The following is a 17110-nucleotide window of genomic DNA, read 5'->3' as shown; positions in this document are numbered from 1 at the left end:
GAAATTCGAGGGTCTGTTCAAGCCATCTGTCTGCTGTTCCTGGGGCTTCATTTCGCAGGAAAAAATTCGAATTTTTTTCAGGTGTACATTGGTCTCAGGCCCAGAAAGTCAAAAGAAAAACACATATATATACAAGGGAGAAGCCCACATACGTTTCAGCCTGCAAAACCCTCTCATCTGTCTGTTGTCAACACATCTTTTGCCTCATCTGCAACTCCCTAAGCTACCCACGTCCTCTCTCTGTCCTTGCGTTTCTTCTCCTTTCTCCACACAGTCATTTTTTATGCTCTTGCTACTCATCTGCTGCTAAACGTTGCCACAACTCCTTCCAGTTCCGCGCTGCCTGCCGTATCCAAAGCACTTTTCCCTCATTGCATGATCTCCCTCGCTCCTCAGCAGCGCTGCTTCAGCTCTACATTCAGCTGCTATCGATTTTTAAATTCCACACAGCAAATCATCCTTGCTTTCCACCTTAATCTGCAAAACGAATTGTTAAAAGTTGCAAATAATCGCTACATCTCTTCCTTCACGCTGTTGCCATTCCTTGCTGTCGTCGTTTCTTGCCTCACCAACGCACTGCAAACCTGCAAATTCGCCATACCCACGCGGTATTCACGCTGGCTATTCATCCTTCGCTACTCCTGTGCCATCGAAATTTCATCCCTCACCCAACGCCCATCGCACTTGCTATTCCCTCATCCGTACGGCCTGCATACATTAAAAAACAACAGCAGAAAACAAAAATTTCGACTTGGTAAATTATCGTAAGTTTTCCCTTTTCGTTTCTTTTTTACATACGTTAGTTTATTTTTAGACTTCTTTTAAATCTTAGGTTTAGTTTTAGATTTTAGTTTTTTATTTAGATTTTAAATTTTAGTTTTAGATTTGTTTAATTTTGTTCAAATTTTGACCTTAAAAAAATAGACTTTTCAGATTAACTAGGTCTTGCTTTATTTTTATTTCATAAAAAAAAAAAAAAGATAAAAAGGGGCATAAAATGTTTTTCTTCTTTTTACTTTAAATTAGATTTAGTATAGTTTAGATTTATTTCTTTGCAGCTTTAGTTTAGATTAGATTTTGATTTTATTTAGATTTTAATTTTGTTTAAATTTTTTATTTTAGAGAAAAAATATAAAAAAAAAAGTTAAGTTTTATTTTAGGATTTAGATTTAATTTTTATTTTTGTTATAGTTTAGTTAAATTTTATTTTATTAAAAATTCATAAAAATAAAAAAATAAAAATAAAAAATAAAATTATAAAATCTAGAAAGGCATAAAAAGTTCTTTTAGTTTAGTTTATAGATTAGGTTAGTTTTAGATTAGATTTTTTTTTCACTTTATTTTGAATTTAAAATTTTAAAAAATATAAAAATTTCATAAAACATAAAAAGTCTTTTTTTTTTTTTAGACTCTAGTTTAGTTTAACATTTTGTTTAGGATTTGTTAGGTTCTATTTTCATTTAGATTTTAGTTTAGTTTTATATTAGTTTTAAATTTAGAATTACAAAAAAAAAGAGTTTATTTTTTTTATGTGAGTTAGGTTTTATTTTAGGACTTAAATTCATTTTTTGTTTAGTTAAATGTTATTTTATTAAAAATTCATAAAAATTTATAAAATTCTAAAAAGGGTTTTTTTATTTAGTTTAGATTTTTTGATTTTAAATTTTGTTTTATTTGAAAAATATAAAAATATTTTGGGAAATTTTTTGCCTTGGCTCGGGAATTTCTTAGTTTTCATCTTTTCTGCTGAGGCTAAAATGTTGATGTGGGAATTAATGTTTAACATGCTTTAATGTTCATATGAAGATCAACTACATGAATGTGATCTCTGGTTAATATTTTACGTGGTTATGTATCGAACTTTATCTTTCGAAATTTTAATCGCTGGAGTATCATTAAGCCATTGAGCCTTTATTGATTATCTCGTATCTGGTAAAAGTTAAGCTTTGATGATAAATGATTCTTGATAAGTCCATATTTTTGCAGCATTTGACAATTAATCGTTTATTCATTCATTTCATAAGGCACTGGTCCATTAAATTAATAAAATCTATTTAGTGTTGGTTTCCATTCATGTCTCCCAAACCAACTGATTCACAGTTGGTCATCCATTTTCCTATAGGGTCTATCCCCCTTAGCCACGGGAGACGTGCTTAAACGGAGAGATCGGGAATCAGAGTGACAGCCCCCGGTCTGAGCGTTGTCGTGACAATCTGTGCGACAACACACCGCAATGGTGCAACCTGATTTTCCTTTATAGACTAGGAAGAAGAGAGGGTACAATAAATCTGGACAGATGCACAGCAGTGCCTCAATGAAGAATATCAAACCTATCACCAGAGCACCTTCCTCACATGGATAGAGAGCAAACTAAAGTGCACCTCTACTGGAGATGATCTAAGGCAACCAAGCATGCATCCTCCTAGAGAGATGTGCCAAGCATGTCATCTAAATCCTTCATGCATCCTCCTATAGAGATGTGCCAAGCATGCCATCTAAACCCTTACTGCTAAATAAAGAAAAGCGGCTAAACTGGAAATAAACTTAGGGTGACAAATGCATGCATAAACTTAAACAGTAAACTAAATAAAGCGTAACTCAAAATTACAGCTTAACTACTAAATAAATAAAAGCATATAAACTGGAAATGATCCTTGGATGGCACATGCATGCTTAAACTTTAGCATGCATGCGCCCCCTATCTCGACCCCCCCCCCATAAATGTTCCCTCACCCTCATTACTGCTATACAGAACAGCTGAATGAGGGCAACTGTTGCTGCTGTCTATTCTGCTGAAAGAAGGGTGTAGTAGCTGGAAGACAGTCAAAGCCACACAGGTAAAGCTAACAGTGTCATGAGCCTATGATGACATAATCAAGAGGGCTTAAAATGAAAGTGTAGCCTTATTTCAACCATTGCTTTGTTTAAAAGTAAACTTTTTAATGACAGGTGGCATGAATATGTAATACATACATCCGGGGTCTTAAGCCTGGCCTTAAATTTTGCTACAAGTTCCTGGGTTGTGACTGGAGCCATTTGCCGTAAAGCAGTCCGCACTTCTTCCTCTGTCACTGCTCCTGTTGCTTGTGCACCAACAGCCTTGTTAGAGGCTGGTGGTGCCTGCTTTGCAGAAGATGAAACATTTTTTGATGGTGTACTTTCCTCTTTAACAGTGGATGGTGCAGTGGACTTTGAATCCTGTCAACAAAAAAGAGAGTTCAAAGTAGATCAGGCATTATTGCAAAAAGGATGCTGCAGTGAACTTTGAATCCTTTCACAAACAAAGAAAGTACAAATAGATCAGGTATTATAGCAAAAAGGCATCTATCGATTCTCAAATGAGCAAAAATCACGGGGAAAAGCTCCAAAGGCACTTCCAGAGTCATGAATCTTGCCAACATAATCGCTTACCTCTGTTTTCAATTTCTTTGTAGATCCAGCTCCACTTGATTTTACATCATCACTGCCAGACTTCCTTTTTCCTTTCTGCGATTTTGCTGTGGTTGGTGTGGCACTGGAAGATGCTGAAGTCTTTTCTTTAGTGGGAGTGGTCTCTATAGGCTCCTCTTTTGGAATGTCTTTCTGCTTAGGGGCCAAGACTGGCGAAAGACCTATCTCATCATCTACCTGCCCCACAAAAATAAATGATGAAAGAAATATCAGTCAGTACGACCTAAATAAACATGGGAAGAAGCAATAACCCTGCACAGAAGTCATTACACACCAGATAAAGCACAACATTTTCATCGTTTAGTGTTTGAAATTTCGAGATGTTCCAAAATGAAAATTTAAGCTAGTCAATTCACCATATGGATGAGTGCTTGGGCAATCCAATCTAAAGTTTGGGTGTTAGGCAGCCAAAGATGGATTGCCTAGGAAGCAAAACAAGGATTATGTAACTATATTATTTATCCTGCAGGTTTAGCACATTAATTATCTCTGTTGACGAGTAATCGGAGAAACCAGATTAAGCATTCAAAGGCAAAAATCATTTTATGACTAGATGAATATGTTTTGAGGAAATTTCTCATCAAATAACGAAAATATCCAGTAAAAATGCTATAATTCTATTCTCCTCCCTAATTTATTTTGCAATCTGTGCTCACTTTTGGTGGCTTTTATTGAATAAACCCAGTGCTGTCATGGAAGTACTGTCTTACAAACATGGGAGTAACTTCTCAAGAGTCAAGACCATGATATGTTTCATCTTCCAAATGCTGTTTCAATATATTTTGTATTGTGAATGCTTATAAATACTCTCTGGCAACAAATGACCCAAGGAGTTACACTACTGTGCTGAAAATGCAAATACGTGGTTTACACTCCGTAACGCAAAACAGCATTTGCCCACATTGCAGAAAAGTTAAAAACAAGCAACATTTCATTATTTGAGATTTATTTTGGAAAGTCATGGTTGCAAAGATAGACATGACTTTCTATTTTTAGAAAGTCACTTTAGAAAGGTTATAAACGAAATTTTATTCAAGGAAATTCATCTCACAGCTTCCAATTTTCAACAATATGCTTTAGTATTATGTTCCAATATTGCAAACATCCGCATCAGGATAAAATTGGGAAGTGTCGGGAAAACCAAAATATCATAAAAATCATGAAAATATCGGCAAAATTAAGATACCACCAAAAATCAGTAAAATTTGGCAAACATCAGCTAGGGCGGCCAAAAAATCATGATTTTGCAATTTTTTCGCAATAAAAATGAGATTCGGGATATTTGCAACATTGGTATTAACTGCATATGAATTTTCCATATCAACCTTTCAAATATAATGTCCTCGTCGAATTAAATTGGTCAAGGGAGGACGTAGTAGGCTATTTATTTAACCCCATAGGCCAGTCATTTATAAAGGGGGGGACCCAATATTTGATGTTAGATAATTTGGGGCAAATGGAGGGAAACTTGTTACCCACTCAAACTTGAAATTAGGGGGAAGATTGATCCGGATTTAAACAGGAATGCAACAAATTACAGAGATAACTATAAACACAAAGATGCAGCGGAAATAATACTTCATTTCATTAATGTAAAATACTGAAATATGCTTACAAATAGAAATGGAAATAAACCAGCTAGGGTGATAGTAGTTTATCTCTGAGAAGAGATGTGGCGGATACATGCCTCTGAACTGTGTTACAATGAGGCTCGAAGGCCTATTTATTGTTGAGAAACAATGGAAAACCCTAAACATCCAAAAACCTAACCCTAGAAGATGAAACACCAAACTGTGGACCCTGTTTGGGTAAATTGGTACATCAACTTCCCGGGGTCGTAACTTTGGCATACAATCTCTGTTTGACACATACAGTATCTCATTAGAAAGATCTATCCGAGAACTACAACTTTGGGAAGAGCAACACATGTCCATGGACCCATGTTGCTCCCAATTTTCCCAAAAAATGTCACTTAGGGCCTTAAAACAACTCCGGAAGTTTAGGACCCGAAAAACTGCTAAAAATAGTAAACTATGCTACAATTAAGAAAACTGGAAAGCTGAAAGAAACAATGGTGGGGGTCCAAGTGGACTTGGTGGGTGGCCACCAATATCCACCTGGATCATTCCTCCCCCCTTAGGAAGCAATGGTCCCCATTGCATTGAGTTCCTCCATGAGATGAGGAAACTTCTGCTGAACTTGGTCCCTGGTGAGTCACTTGCCCTGGTGAAGGAGTTGGTCTGCTTTGACAACTCGATACAGTTGGATATTCTGCTGGCGAGTGTTCTTGATTTGTGTGTCCATGATCCGATCAGTTGCAACTTGTTCCATGCAATCTGGATTTAACTTTGTGGGTGTGAGTTGTTCTACAATGTCGGATGTGTCTAGTAATGGTGGCAAGTATGGCCGAAGGCGATCCACATTGAACACTAGGTGCAGGCCAACGAATGGGGAAATGTTGAGCTCAAATGCATTGTCTCCCACAGCCTTAGTAATGGTGTAAGGACCATATCGAAGTGGTCTGAGTTTCTGATAGGCTCTGGTAAGGCGTTCCTTTTGCAAATGCAACCAAACTTTGTCGCCCACCCGAAACTTGTGTGGCACTCAATGTTCATCATGTCGCTGTTTGTACTTGGCATTTGATTTCTCCAAAATGTCATGGACCTGCTGGCAAATATGTTGGATGTGCTCAATGACGTTGTTTGCCTTACCTGTTTCGGAATGGACATGAGCCGAATCTGCATGAGTAGCTGCAAATGGCATGGCCACATCAATGGGACATAGTGGCTGGAATCCCAAGCCCACCTGAAAAGGGTTGTGGCCAGTCGAGCTGTGGAGAGCCCGATTGTAGCTGTGCTGAACATAGGGGAGGCTCTCGTCCCATGTGCGTGGATGCTTTGAGTTGTACATGTGCAAAATGTGTATGATCATCCTGTTGACAACCTCTGTCTAGCCATCAGTTTGAGGATGGAAGGTTGTGGACTTAGTGAGTTTGGTGTCCAGCATCAACCAGAGACTAGACCAAAATGTACCAAGGAACCTGCTGTCCCGATCTGAGATGATAGACTGTGGGATCCCAAAGTGTACCCACACTCGTTCAAAGAAGAGTTTAGCAGTGGATTTTGTTGTGATATTCTTCTTGCAGGCCGCCATAATGGCCATCTTCGAGAACCTGTTGACGACAACAAAAGAACAGTCGTTTCCATGCTTAGTGGAAGGAAGGCTTGACATGTAATCCATGGAGATGGATTCCCAAGGTCAACTAGGGGTAAGCAGCGAGGTATAGAGGCCTTGCTTCTTGATGGTCGATTTGGCAATGGCGCATGCAGTGCATGATTTGATGTACTTCCCGACATCTTGTCGAAGGTTCAGCCAATAGAAATACTTCTGTAGTACTGCCACCATTTTCTCGACCCTGAAATGCCCAGCAACCCGACTGTAGTGTGCTTCCCAAATCATCTTGGCATGCTCGCTTGAAGGAACACAAAGGTGACCCAGGTGGCATAACAGAGCATCCTGGAGGTGAAAATCTGGAACATGCTGACCCTCCAAGAGTGTCTGGTATGTGTGGCTGAATTCTGGGTCGCTTTTGTAGAGAAGTGGCCATTCAGAAGTCTCATGCCCACAAGAGTTGAGCACGGTGGTTAACACCATGATCGGTGGTCGACTGAGGCAATCTACAACATTATTGGTGTTTCCCTTCTTATACTTGATATTCAAATGGAACTGTTACAGGTATGTGGACCACTTCTGATGGCGATCATTCTGCAATTTCCCTTGGGTTTGTATGAACTGCAAAGGTCAGTGGTCTGTGTGGATGATCGTTTCCTTCCCCAAAATGTAATGCTTCCATTGTCGGCAGGCCTGCACAATGGAATACATCTCTTTGTCATAAGTAGGATACTTCTGGACTGTGTCTAAAAGTGTTTCACTATGATATGCCACCGGATGCCCGTGTTGAGTAAGGACTGCCCCAATAGCATAGTCAGAGGCATCTGTCTCGACCTCAAATGGTTGTTGCAATTCTGGTAATGCGAGCACTGGTGCCGAGCAGACGCGATCTTTTAACTCTGTGAATGCCTTCTGTTGAGATTCAGACCAAAAGAATTTTTCTTTCTCTCCTCTCTTTGTGACTTGACTCAAGGACCAAGTGATATGAGAAAATCCCAACACGAACCTACAGTAGAAGTTGGCAAGACCTAGAAAGTTGTGGAGCTCTGTCAAGGTGGTTGGAGATGGCCAATCCCAAATGACTTGGATCTTGGCTGGATCCACATGCACCCCCTATTCATCAATTATGTATCCCAGATACTGAATCTGGGTCATGCCAAAAGTGCATTTCTCCAAATTGGCAAATAACTTGTGTTGTCGCAATGCTTGGAGAACCTGTCGGACGTGGTGGAGGTGCTCTTCCCAACTCCGGCTGAAGATGAAGATGTCATCTAAGTATACCACTACAAATGAGTTGGTGAATGGCCGCAAGATGTCATCCATTAGCCTCATGAAGGTTGCAAGAGCATTCGTTAATCTGAAAGGCATAACCAACCACTCAAAAAGGTCCCCCTTGGCTTTGAAGGCAGTCTTCCACACATCGGGGAGTTCGATTGGTACCTGGTGATATCCTAACCTCAAATCGATCTTGCTTAAATATTTTGCCTCCTTCAATCGGTCCAAGAGGTCATCAATCCGTGGGATCAGATACCTATTATGGATAGTGATCTTGTTCAGCGCTCGATAGTCAATACAGAGTCTCCAAGTCCCATCCTTCTTCTATACCAACACGATCGGGCTCCCACAGGGCGATGAACTCAAACAGATGTGACCTTTCTGCAGCAGCTCTTGAATTTGCCTCTTGATTTCATCGTTCTCCAGAATAGAGCGTCGATAGATTGGTCCATTAGGTAGCAGCGCACCTGGGGTTAGATCAATGGAGTGCTTGACCTGACAGTGCAGACGAACCCCTGCGAGGGAGGTGAAGATGTCCTCGTACTCCTCAACAACCTTGTCCATTTGTAGTTGTCATGCAGAGGGGCCCTGTCTGGAGGTCGTGGCCACCATCTTCTTCTTTCCTTGAGGGTGTATCATCGGGAAAACAAATTTCCCAGTTTTGGAAATGAGCTTACTGCATTGTTTTGCAGTAACCAAAGAGATGGCGGTAGGTGGTGCTACCTCCGGTATCATGTACAACTTATTTCCCAAAGTAATAATAATGGCACGGGCCCTTGATTCATACACAGCATGTCGCTTCAACAAGTATGGTTGTCCTAATAATACATCACAAACTTCAAGGGGAGCAATGTCACACAATATCTCATCTGTGAAGGGCTTGATGTTGTATGGAAGGCGACACTGCTGGCTCACGCCAAGATCCCGTCCTTGGTGAAGCCACCTGATGGTGTATGGTTGTGGATGTGCTGTGGTCGGTAAGCCCGGCCGCTTCACGACCTCTGCCGAAATAAGGTTCTTTTCGCTCCCGCTGTCGACAATGCACTGTAGCGAGGATCAGTTTACCCACATCTGGGAGTGGAAGAGACGCTCCTCCTCCTCTAGATCTTCAAGTTCCTCCTTCTGGATCTTCGTGGTGGCAACGGTGGAGTTGGGCTCCGCATCGATAATCTGCTTCCCTTTGTCATTTCCCTTGTCGGGTTCTGACTCAAAGTGGGAACATGCATCTGATTCTGAAACCTTTAGCTCGGCCACCAATGATTGCTTGGCCCGACACTCACTTGTGTTGTGAGTGGAACTCTTATGGAACTCACACCACTTTCCCGTGTCCTTTTTTGGTTTCGTGGCGTTGTTCTTTGCTTGCAGCTTTGGCGGGTTGTCTTGGGTTGCCCCGCCTTGGCTTTGTCCTTTGTTCTACGGTTTGGGGACACCTTTCCCTTGCTTCGGATTTGCAGATCCAAAGTCTCGCTTCTTCTGTTTAAACTTTTGCTCGACCTTGACAGCATATCGGTATGTTGTGCCGAGCAAGGAGATGTTCAGGAATTTTATTTCTTCATGGATGTACTTGTGCAAGCAACCGCAGTATTTGAGTATCAAATGCTACTCCGAATCCTTGATACCCAACTTTGTGCAAAGGGTATGGAAAATATTGGTAAACTCCAGCACGTCTTGGTCCCTTCCCTGCCGCAGTGTGGTCCACTTTATGTATTGATCCTCATAGCTTCCAACAGGGTAGTACTGCTCCTTGATGGCATCCCAAAATGAATTCCAAGTGGGTGCGGCTGAAAATTGTGAGCCTGTACTTTCATCCTTCTACTCGCAGTAGGTTTCCCACCAGTCCTTGACGTGGGGCGCTGCTTTGAGAAGAGCGAAAACAATCTTTTCCCAACTGGAAAAATCATGAACAAAAAAATAACCCTCTAGTAAATTTAACCATTTATCGACGGCATCTGCGTCTATCTAACCTTCGAATATGGGGATTTCAAAATTAACTTGTACCTTAAACAGTGTGGCGTTTCCAGAGTAACTGTTGGAAGACGATGCATAACCCTTGGGTAGCTGCTGAAGGATCTAGGCAACGTTGTTCATCATCGCGTTCCTTTGTCGCAAGGGCTTCTTCGAGCACGATTTTGATAGGATTTCCTGCCCCTCGTCTTTCTTTTCATCCGCCATGGGAGGCCGTTGGGATTTGCGAGGCTGGTCTTGCAAAGGTTCGACCAGTTCAAGCCCTAACTCCTTATATCCCGACCTCGTTGGGGACATGCAAAAAAAAACAGAGAAAAAGCAGACCGCTCTGATACCCTAAATATCCAAAAACCTAACCCTAGAAGATGAAATGCCAAACTGTGGGCCCCATTTGGGTAAATTAGTACATCAACTTCCCAGGGTCGTAACTGGCATATGATCTCCGTTAGATGCGCACAATAGCTCATTAGAAAGATCTATCCGAGAACTACAACTTTGGGAAGAGAAACATGGATCCATGGACTGGACCCATGTTGCTCCCAGTTTTCCCAAAAAACGTCGTTTAGGGCCTCAAAAAGGCTCCACAAGAACAGGACCCGAAAAACTGCTAAAAATAGTAAATTGTGCTACAATTAAGGAAACTGAAAAGCGGAAAGAAACAATGGTGGGGGTCCAAGAGGACTTGGCGGGTGGCCACCAATATGGCAATATCCACCTGGATCAAAGAACTCCAAAGGGAATCTATAAAAATGAGAGAGGAGATTCATTGTTAGCATCATGGATTGTTGTTCTTTCTGATATTTGGGCTTTTGGAGAGTTTTAAGACCTCTTTCTTTCTGACTGGTTTCGGTGGTGAAAGATTCCACCCTAGCCAATCCTTCTGTGTTTCTGGTTACAGGGCTAAATTCTGATTGAAGGATCATCTTCTGAGGCAAAGCCGAGGCTGGAATATTCACTTCTGAAGTAGCAAGGGTTGGAAGAACCTATTCTGAGGCAGTGAGACAGTTCTGACGCACATGAAGGCTGAATCTGAGGAAGCCAAGCTGGATAAGTCAATTCTGAGTCAGTGGAACATTGTTTCTGAGGCAGTGAGGAGATTAGAGTCCACTCTCTGTGGCAGAGAGGCTTAAATCACCCTTTTGAGGTAGTGGATCAGTGCTCTGAGGCAGCAAAGAGATTAAAGTCCATTCTCTGTGGCAGCGAGGCTAAAATCATCCCAGTAAAGCAGCAGATCAATGCTCTTTGGCAGTGAGAAGATTAGAGTCCGTTCTCTGTGGCAGCAAGGCCAAAATCATCCGTGATGCAGCAAGGAGGTTAGAGACCCATTCTCTGTGGCAGCAAGGTTGGGATCCCCCTTTCTGAGACAGCAGAGGGTGTATCTAGGGCTGCAGGAGGACCATACAGGCCTGTCTGAGGTAGAACCAATTCCCTGTGACAGCAAGAGACTAATTCTGAGGCCATGGGCAACAGAAATGGGGTCAAACAGAGGGCCACAAGGTTCAGGGAGGTGACAGCTGATTGGGACTGAAGCCACTTGAGCAAATACAGTTCAGAGCAGCCAGCCCAGCCAATTCTAGGCAGCAAGTGGCTAAGGGAGTCACTCAGGAAGCTGAGATCTTGTACTGTTGAATTGGCTTTGCTTGTATTGTTGTTGGTGAAATCAACTACATTGTTTACGCTGTTTGTGCATTCAACATCATCTCTGTTTGATAAATTGAAAAACTAATGTCATACTGGTATAGAATACAATTTTGTCATGTGCTCTTTTCAACCCTAAGGGTAATTTTCCCAAAAGGGATATTACATCAAACCACACTCAGGTGATCCAAAAGGTCAATATGGAAAATTCAAACGCGGCTAATCCTGACGCATATTCCTCAAATATGTGATTAAACAGAACATACTTTTAGTCAGCTTCCTAAAGCTTTCAATGTGCTATAAGAATAGTCTATATAACAACATAGCTAGACTGACTATTCCTATCCACAATGGCCCCTGATATCATCATACCAGAAATTGCATAGAGAAAATTATCAAAATCTATGTGCGCGGTGAAATGTAGTTTTGTTTAGGAGATTATAAAAAGAAAATGGTTGTTAAAATTGGCAACTAGGGCCAAACTCCATGTGGGTCAACTTATTTATGGCAGCTGATATTTTTATTGGATCCCTCTCATCGAGAGGTGTAGGATTGATCTAAAGATCATCCGATTCCAATAAGTATTTATGGAGATATGAATTTATTTTGATTATGGAATTATTATCAAGCCGACCAGCAACTTGAGTAGGCTCAGAAGCCCAATAGACATGCCTATTCATCATCTACGTTTTAGTATAAATTGGCAAGGACTTGAAGTCATTTGAATACACACTCTTTAGGTGATCTCCTCTCCACGTCTTGGGTTTTTGGAGAAGGAGAGATACTAAAGAGTATGATGCCCTAGCTACCATACGATGCCCTAATCCGTTAGCAATGGGAAGCAACTATACGCACAGCAATGTGATGCCCTAGATGCAGTTATACGCAGTCATGAAAAGGAACCGCTGTCAAGGCATGGAGCCACAGTTAGAGGAGATCTGGCCGCAGTAATGGAGCAGCCCTAAAACACAGTCAAGGGAGACATTGATACGCTGTCCTAGAAGCCTTCATACGCTACCTGTAGCAGCCTAAACGCAGACCTGTTCACGCAGTCAATGGAGGAAGAAGAAGCCGCAGTCATGTCAAGGAGATCTGGCCGCAGTTAAAAGGAGACCTGTAGCTGCCAAGCCAATACGCAGTGTGAAGGTTTACGCAGACCTATACGCTGTCATAAATAGGTTCTAATCACTGTACAGAACAGCCCTAATCTAAGGCTGTCATGAAACAAGGGTTTGAATATTGTGCAGCCTAACACTGTCATGGTGAGGACCTATGGAAATGATTAGCAGAGTCTCCTAGCCGCAGCATTTAACATTGCCCTAAGCAGTTATACATGAGAATATATACGTAGCAACAAGGATAGGTCTGAGGATCAAGCTGCTGTCATAATATCGGATTGCTGTAGGTGACAGCATGAAAATAGAAGGATAGTTTAAGATGGGTCTGCTGGAAGGTATCTGGAACTATAGCCTAGCTGCTTTGCTAGGCTGCAAGCCATAGCAAGCAGCTAAGGCTGCATGATAGAAGATGCAGCATAATTGGCAGCATGACGTAAGAGATCATGGGCAGCATGATGCAAGACACCATGGGCAGCATGATAGATGAGATAATGGGCAGCATGATGCATGGACAACATGATGTATGGGCAGCATAGTGATCATGAGCAGCATGATGATGCGTGATGCAGCATGATGGTGCTACATGGTAAGGTGCAGCAAATGGACGAGATGCAGCACTATGATAGGTGAAGAAGTCACCTTAGAGAATCAGTTGAAGTAATATGTCTTCAACTGATCTCTGTAGATATCAAAAGTCAAAGTGTTGACTTCTATTGTAAATGTACTATCTCTCTCACTTTCTCTGCTGAACTTTGAAGAACATAAAAGAAGAATTGATCAAGGGTTTCCCCACATTGTGGGGTTTGTCCCTGGCTGGCGCCACATCTTGTGTCCTCTTGTCTTGGCTTGTCTTCTGCAATTTATATTTATGTTCTATCTGCAGTTTACTTTAATGCTGATGTGATTGCTAACTGTGAAAATTTAAATAAATTGCTCTAGCATAGAACATACCTAAATATTAACAATGGTCCACCATAGAAAGAGATATCTTGAACAAAATCATCAAGGACCAGTTACAAACTATAAAAAGAAACCACATATTATCATAATACAGGCTGCATAGAAGCAGTTGACTGGGAACTAGCTATGTCAGTGAAAGTGGATTGTCTGATTAATAAATAAAAAAAGGTGATAAATGAACAATTACATGATGAAGAGGAAGAAAGACATGGAAATCCATTTCAGAAAAGTTCAAACAATCTTCGACACCTAAGAAAAGATTTGGTTCCATAATGCCTAGAAGTCTGCAATCGTTGCACATTGAACTAAGCTTATCCTATCTACCAATGCAGTAACATGGTAGGCCTACAAAGTGTGTCAATTTGTCATGCAGTAAAACTAATAATGGACATTTATAATAGGAAAAAATAAACCAAAAAATAATGATAATATAGAACTTGCTGAATGACAGTAATGAAGAGGTCGTGAAAATATTTTACTCATCGTAATTGTTACTGAAAAGAAATATCCCAAGATCATAAATATAAATTATATTGTAATTACAGCAGTTGACATACATCACTATTGCAATTTCTTGTGGCCATTCTTTATTTTGATGAGTTGATAAAAGTAGGAAAAAAAGCATCATTATTACAGCTAACTTCACAATATCCAAATCTCACACAGAAAGATCAAAACACTCAAATGGGAAGAGTAAGCATACATCTTCATACTCATCATCTTCATCATCAGATTCATTTGCAGATCGTTTTCCCAGCAACTTCTTTAACTCCTTTCCAGATTTGCTCAGACCTTCGCCTTCTTCTTCATTACCCTCACCGTCTTCATCTTCATCATCCTGCAGTATCGAAAGAATAACAATTGTAAATACAAAATAAAAACGTGATTGAAATATCCTTCATCCATGTCAGTCGGATTGGAAAACATAAATTTCCTGGAACAAAAGTAAAGTAGTGAAAAATCAGTCACTTGAAAATTCAGACATCAAAAAACACAGTAGTCATACAATAACTATAGACAGTCCTTAATGAACCTATTTTTTGTTGATTTTTGTACCTATGGTCAGTCTTCATAATGTATATTTAAGTCATTTATGTATTTATAAGCATGTTCTTCATGCTAACAAAGAGAAAAATATTTGAGTCATGTCCCTTTTGGACTTTCAAAAAAAAAAAAAATTGGCTTCAAAAATTAATGTTGGCCTCCTAGTCAAGTCGGCCTCATCAAGAATTCAAGTCGGCTCTAAGTAAACCTATAAAAAGGCTCTATATTCATCCAAGAGAACTCACACTGAGGTAGCAAAGTTTGAGGTCTGAGGCAGCCAGTGAAGGGGAATCTAAGGCAGCAAAGATCAGAGATCTGAGGTATTGAAGAAGGGTATATCTGAGACAGCGAATTCTGAGGTCTGAAACAGCCAGTGAAGGGCATATTCTGAGCTATGAAGTGTCATCTATGAGGTCTAGTAGAGCAGCATTTCTGAGGCAAGAACAGAGTGTGCTTTTGGGCAAGATCAACCTCCCTCCCAGCAGTCAGATCAACTTGAAGTAAAGAAATATTTTGTCAGACCTTTGCCAAGGTTTGGCAAGCAGTATTGTAATATTTATCAATTGCAGAATTTGTTGAATATTAATAAAACTCTCAGATCTGAAGAACTGGTTTTCCCTTCGAGGTTTTTCCAAGGATGTTTTGTCCAAAAATATTCTGTCCATTTTGTGATTGGTTTTCTATCAGTTTCCGCAATTTATTTTTGTGAATACTGCAATCATGTTTTTATTCAATATTTGCAGTTTAATAATTTTGCTCAAAATTAAATACATTGGATAATTACCAGTTGATTGCAATAAGCAATATTTTTATCGATTTTTCACAAGTTGTCTAATGGGAAGAAAATTTCTCCTATGGGTTACCCACTCTTTGGTGGGTAACAAGGCCAATACTACCCACCAAAAAAATGGATCAATTCAAAATAGAGGCTAAAAGAGAGCTCCAATACACAATACCAGTATGAACATCCACAAAGAGTTATTCCACAAAAAGGGTTGGAAAGAACCTCTTAAAAGGATGTTCCAGAAGTAAAACTAATACAGACACCCAAAAGATCTTCTGAACCAGCCAAAAATCACTCCAAAATAAATCAGCAGAAAAGCCCTATTGCTAGGCATTCAAGACTGTGCAAAATCCTCCAAATCAGCACATAAAATGGGGTCAAAACAGCACTATAAGGGATACCCTTCTGCAGCAAACAAAATCACCAAAACAATGCCAAAAACCCATAGGTTAGGCTCAATATTCCATTTTAAATTCTGACCACTGAACAAACAGCCAGGGGAAAACCCTAAAACGTGCAATAAACAGAGACAACAAGACCTCAAGGGCAGAAAACTCCATTGCAAAGGGCCATGAACTCCAGTGCAAGAATGAGAACTACGAATGTAGCAGCAAGGCAACCTCACATGGAAGAGAACTTGAGAAGGTATTTTTCCAATAATGTGTCAGGATGTTAGAGCAAGACAGATCAAAATTAAAGAAAATTTCCTTTGATTTGCATGATCTCATGTATAAGTAACAAAACAAACTAAGTTTTTTTTATCATAACTTATAAGGGTGTCTAACCAGCTTCATAGCAGGTTAAACAGTAAACAGCTTGCTTAATTACCTGATATAACCAAACAAAATTTGCAACTATCAAATAAAACCTAGTATATCATAAGCAAATCATCTGAATACAATCACACCTGCTTGATCTCAGGTGGGGCCGGAAGTTCAGGAGCTAAATCTTCTCTCTCAGCAGGATCATTTCCAACTGCTTCATCATCATCTGTAAATACTTCTTCGTGCTCCCAATCATCTCCTGCAAGTTAATTGACCATTCTCAGAGAAAAGCAAGCACTATTTAGTATTGAGTAGTTAGGTATAGTTTATAGTTGGGCCCCAAAAATTTTTAGGAGATGGAAATGCATCACAATGTGATGTTGAATTCTTGTCTGTGAAAAGAATATGTATACATTGTTTTTAGAATAAACTTACTCGAGAACTATACCCTACTTTTATGTTGAACCATTTTAGTTTATATTTGTATTAATCATAATACCTCTGGCGTAGCTTGTGTCAAACCGTTATACATGTTTCCAAAGATCCATAACAAATTACAAATTACAGATCTTAAACAAAGATATTCAATTGGTACAAATGATGTGCAGGCATTGCAAAGTTCCATCTTCCAAATAGCTGTTTGATTATTTTTCCAAACAAAAGTATCTTATGCACTGCAGTGTCCACCTTCATAAGAGCAGATAAATAATTCCAATTTGCAATCACAAAGGATGATCCAGTTTTATGTTGCCTTCCCATGTCATGACTGGCTGCTTCATCATCCCCAAGAATTTTTAGCAGATGGCAATGCATCTCAATGTGCTCTGGAAATCTTGTCTGTGGAACGAATATGCATACATAGTTTTTAGACTAGATCAAGAACCTACTACGGAACAATACCCTACTTTTATGTTGAATCATTTTAGTTTACACACGCATTA

General features: G+C 40.1%; 1 protein-coding gene across 2 annotated transcripts in view; it reads right to left on the bottom strand.

Annotated features, from left to right (window-relative positions):
* The window catches only part of LOC149164059 (transcription initiation factor IIF subunit alpha-like), a 50777-nt gene that overhangs the window by 28911 nt on the left and 4756 nt on the right, over positions 1 to 17110 (bottom strand). For both annotated transcript variants that reach the window (XM_089431944.1, XM_089431945.1), the window contains exons 6-9: positions 16313 to 16428; positions 14281 to 14415; positions 3412 to 3627; positions 2974 to 3198 (exon numbers count right to left, since the gene is read on the bottom strand). In XM_089431944.1, coding sequence (XP_089288070.1) covers positions 2974 to 3198; positions 3412 to 3627; positions 14281 to 14415; positions 16313 to 16428 — 692 coding nt within the window. The remainder of the gene's footprint in view (positions 1 to 2973; positions 3199 to 3411; positions 3628 to 14280; positions 14416 to 16312; positions 16429 to 17110) is intronic.

This window comes from Pinus tabuliformis, chromosome 5_1 (genome assembly GCF_031772625.1).
Source record: "Pinus tabuliformis cultivar Carrire ecotype Pingquan chromosome 5_1, CPIR1, whole genome shotgun sequence".
In the NCBI taxonomy this organism is placed as follows: Eukaryota; Viridiplantae; Streptophyta; class Pinopsida; order Pinales; family Pinaceae; genus Pinus; species Pinus tabuliformis.
The sequence above is the reverse complement of the archived record's forward strand: the minus strand, read 5'-3'. Positions and strand labels throughout refer to the sequence as shown.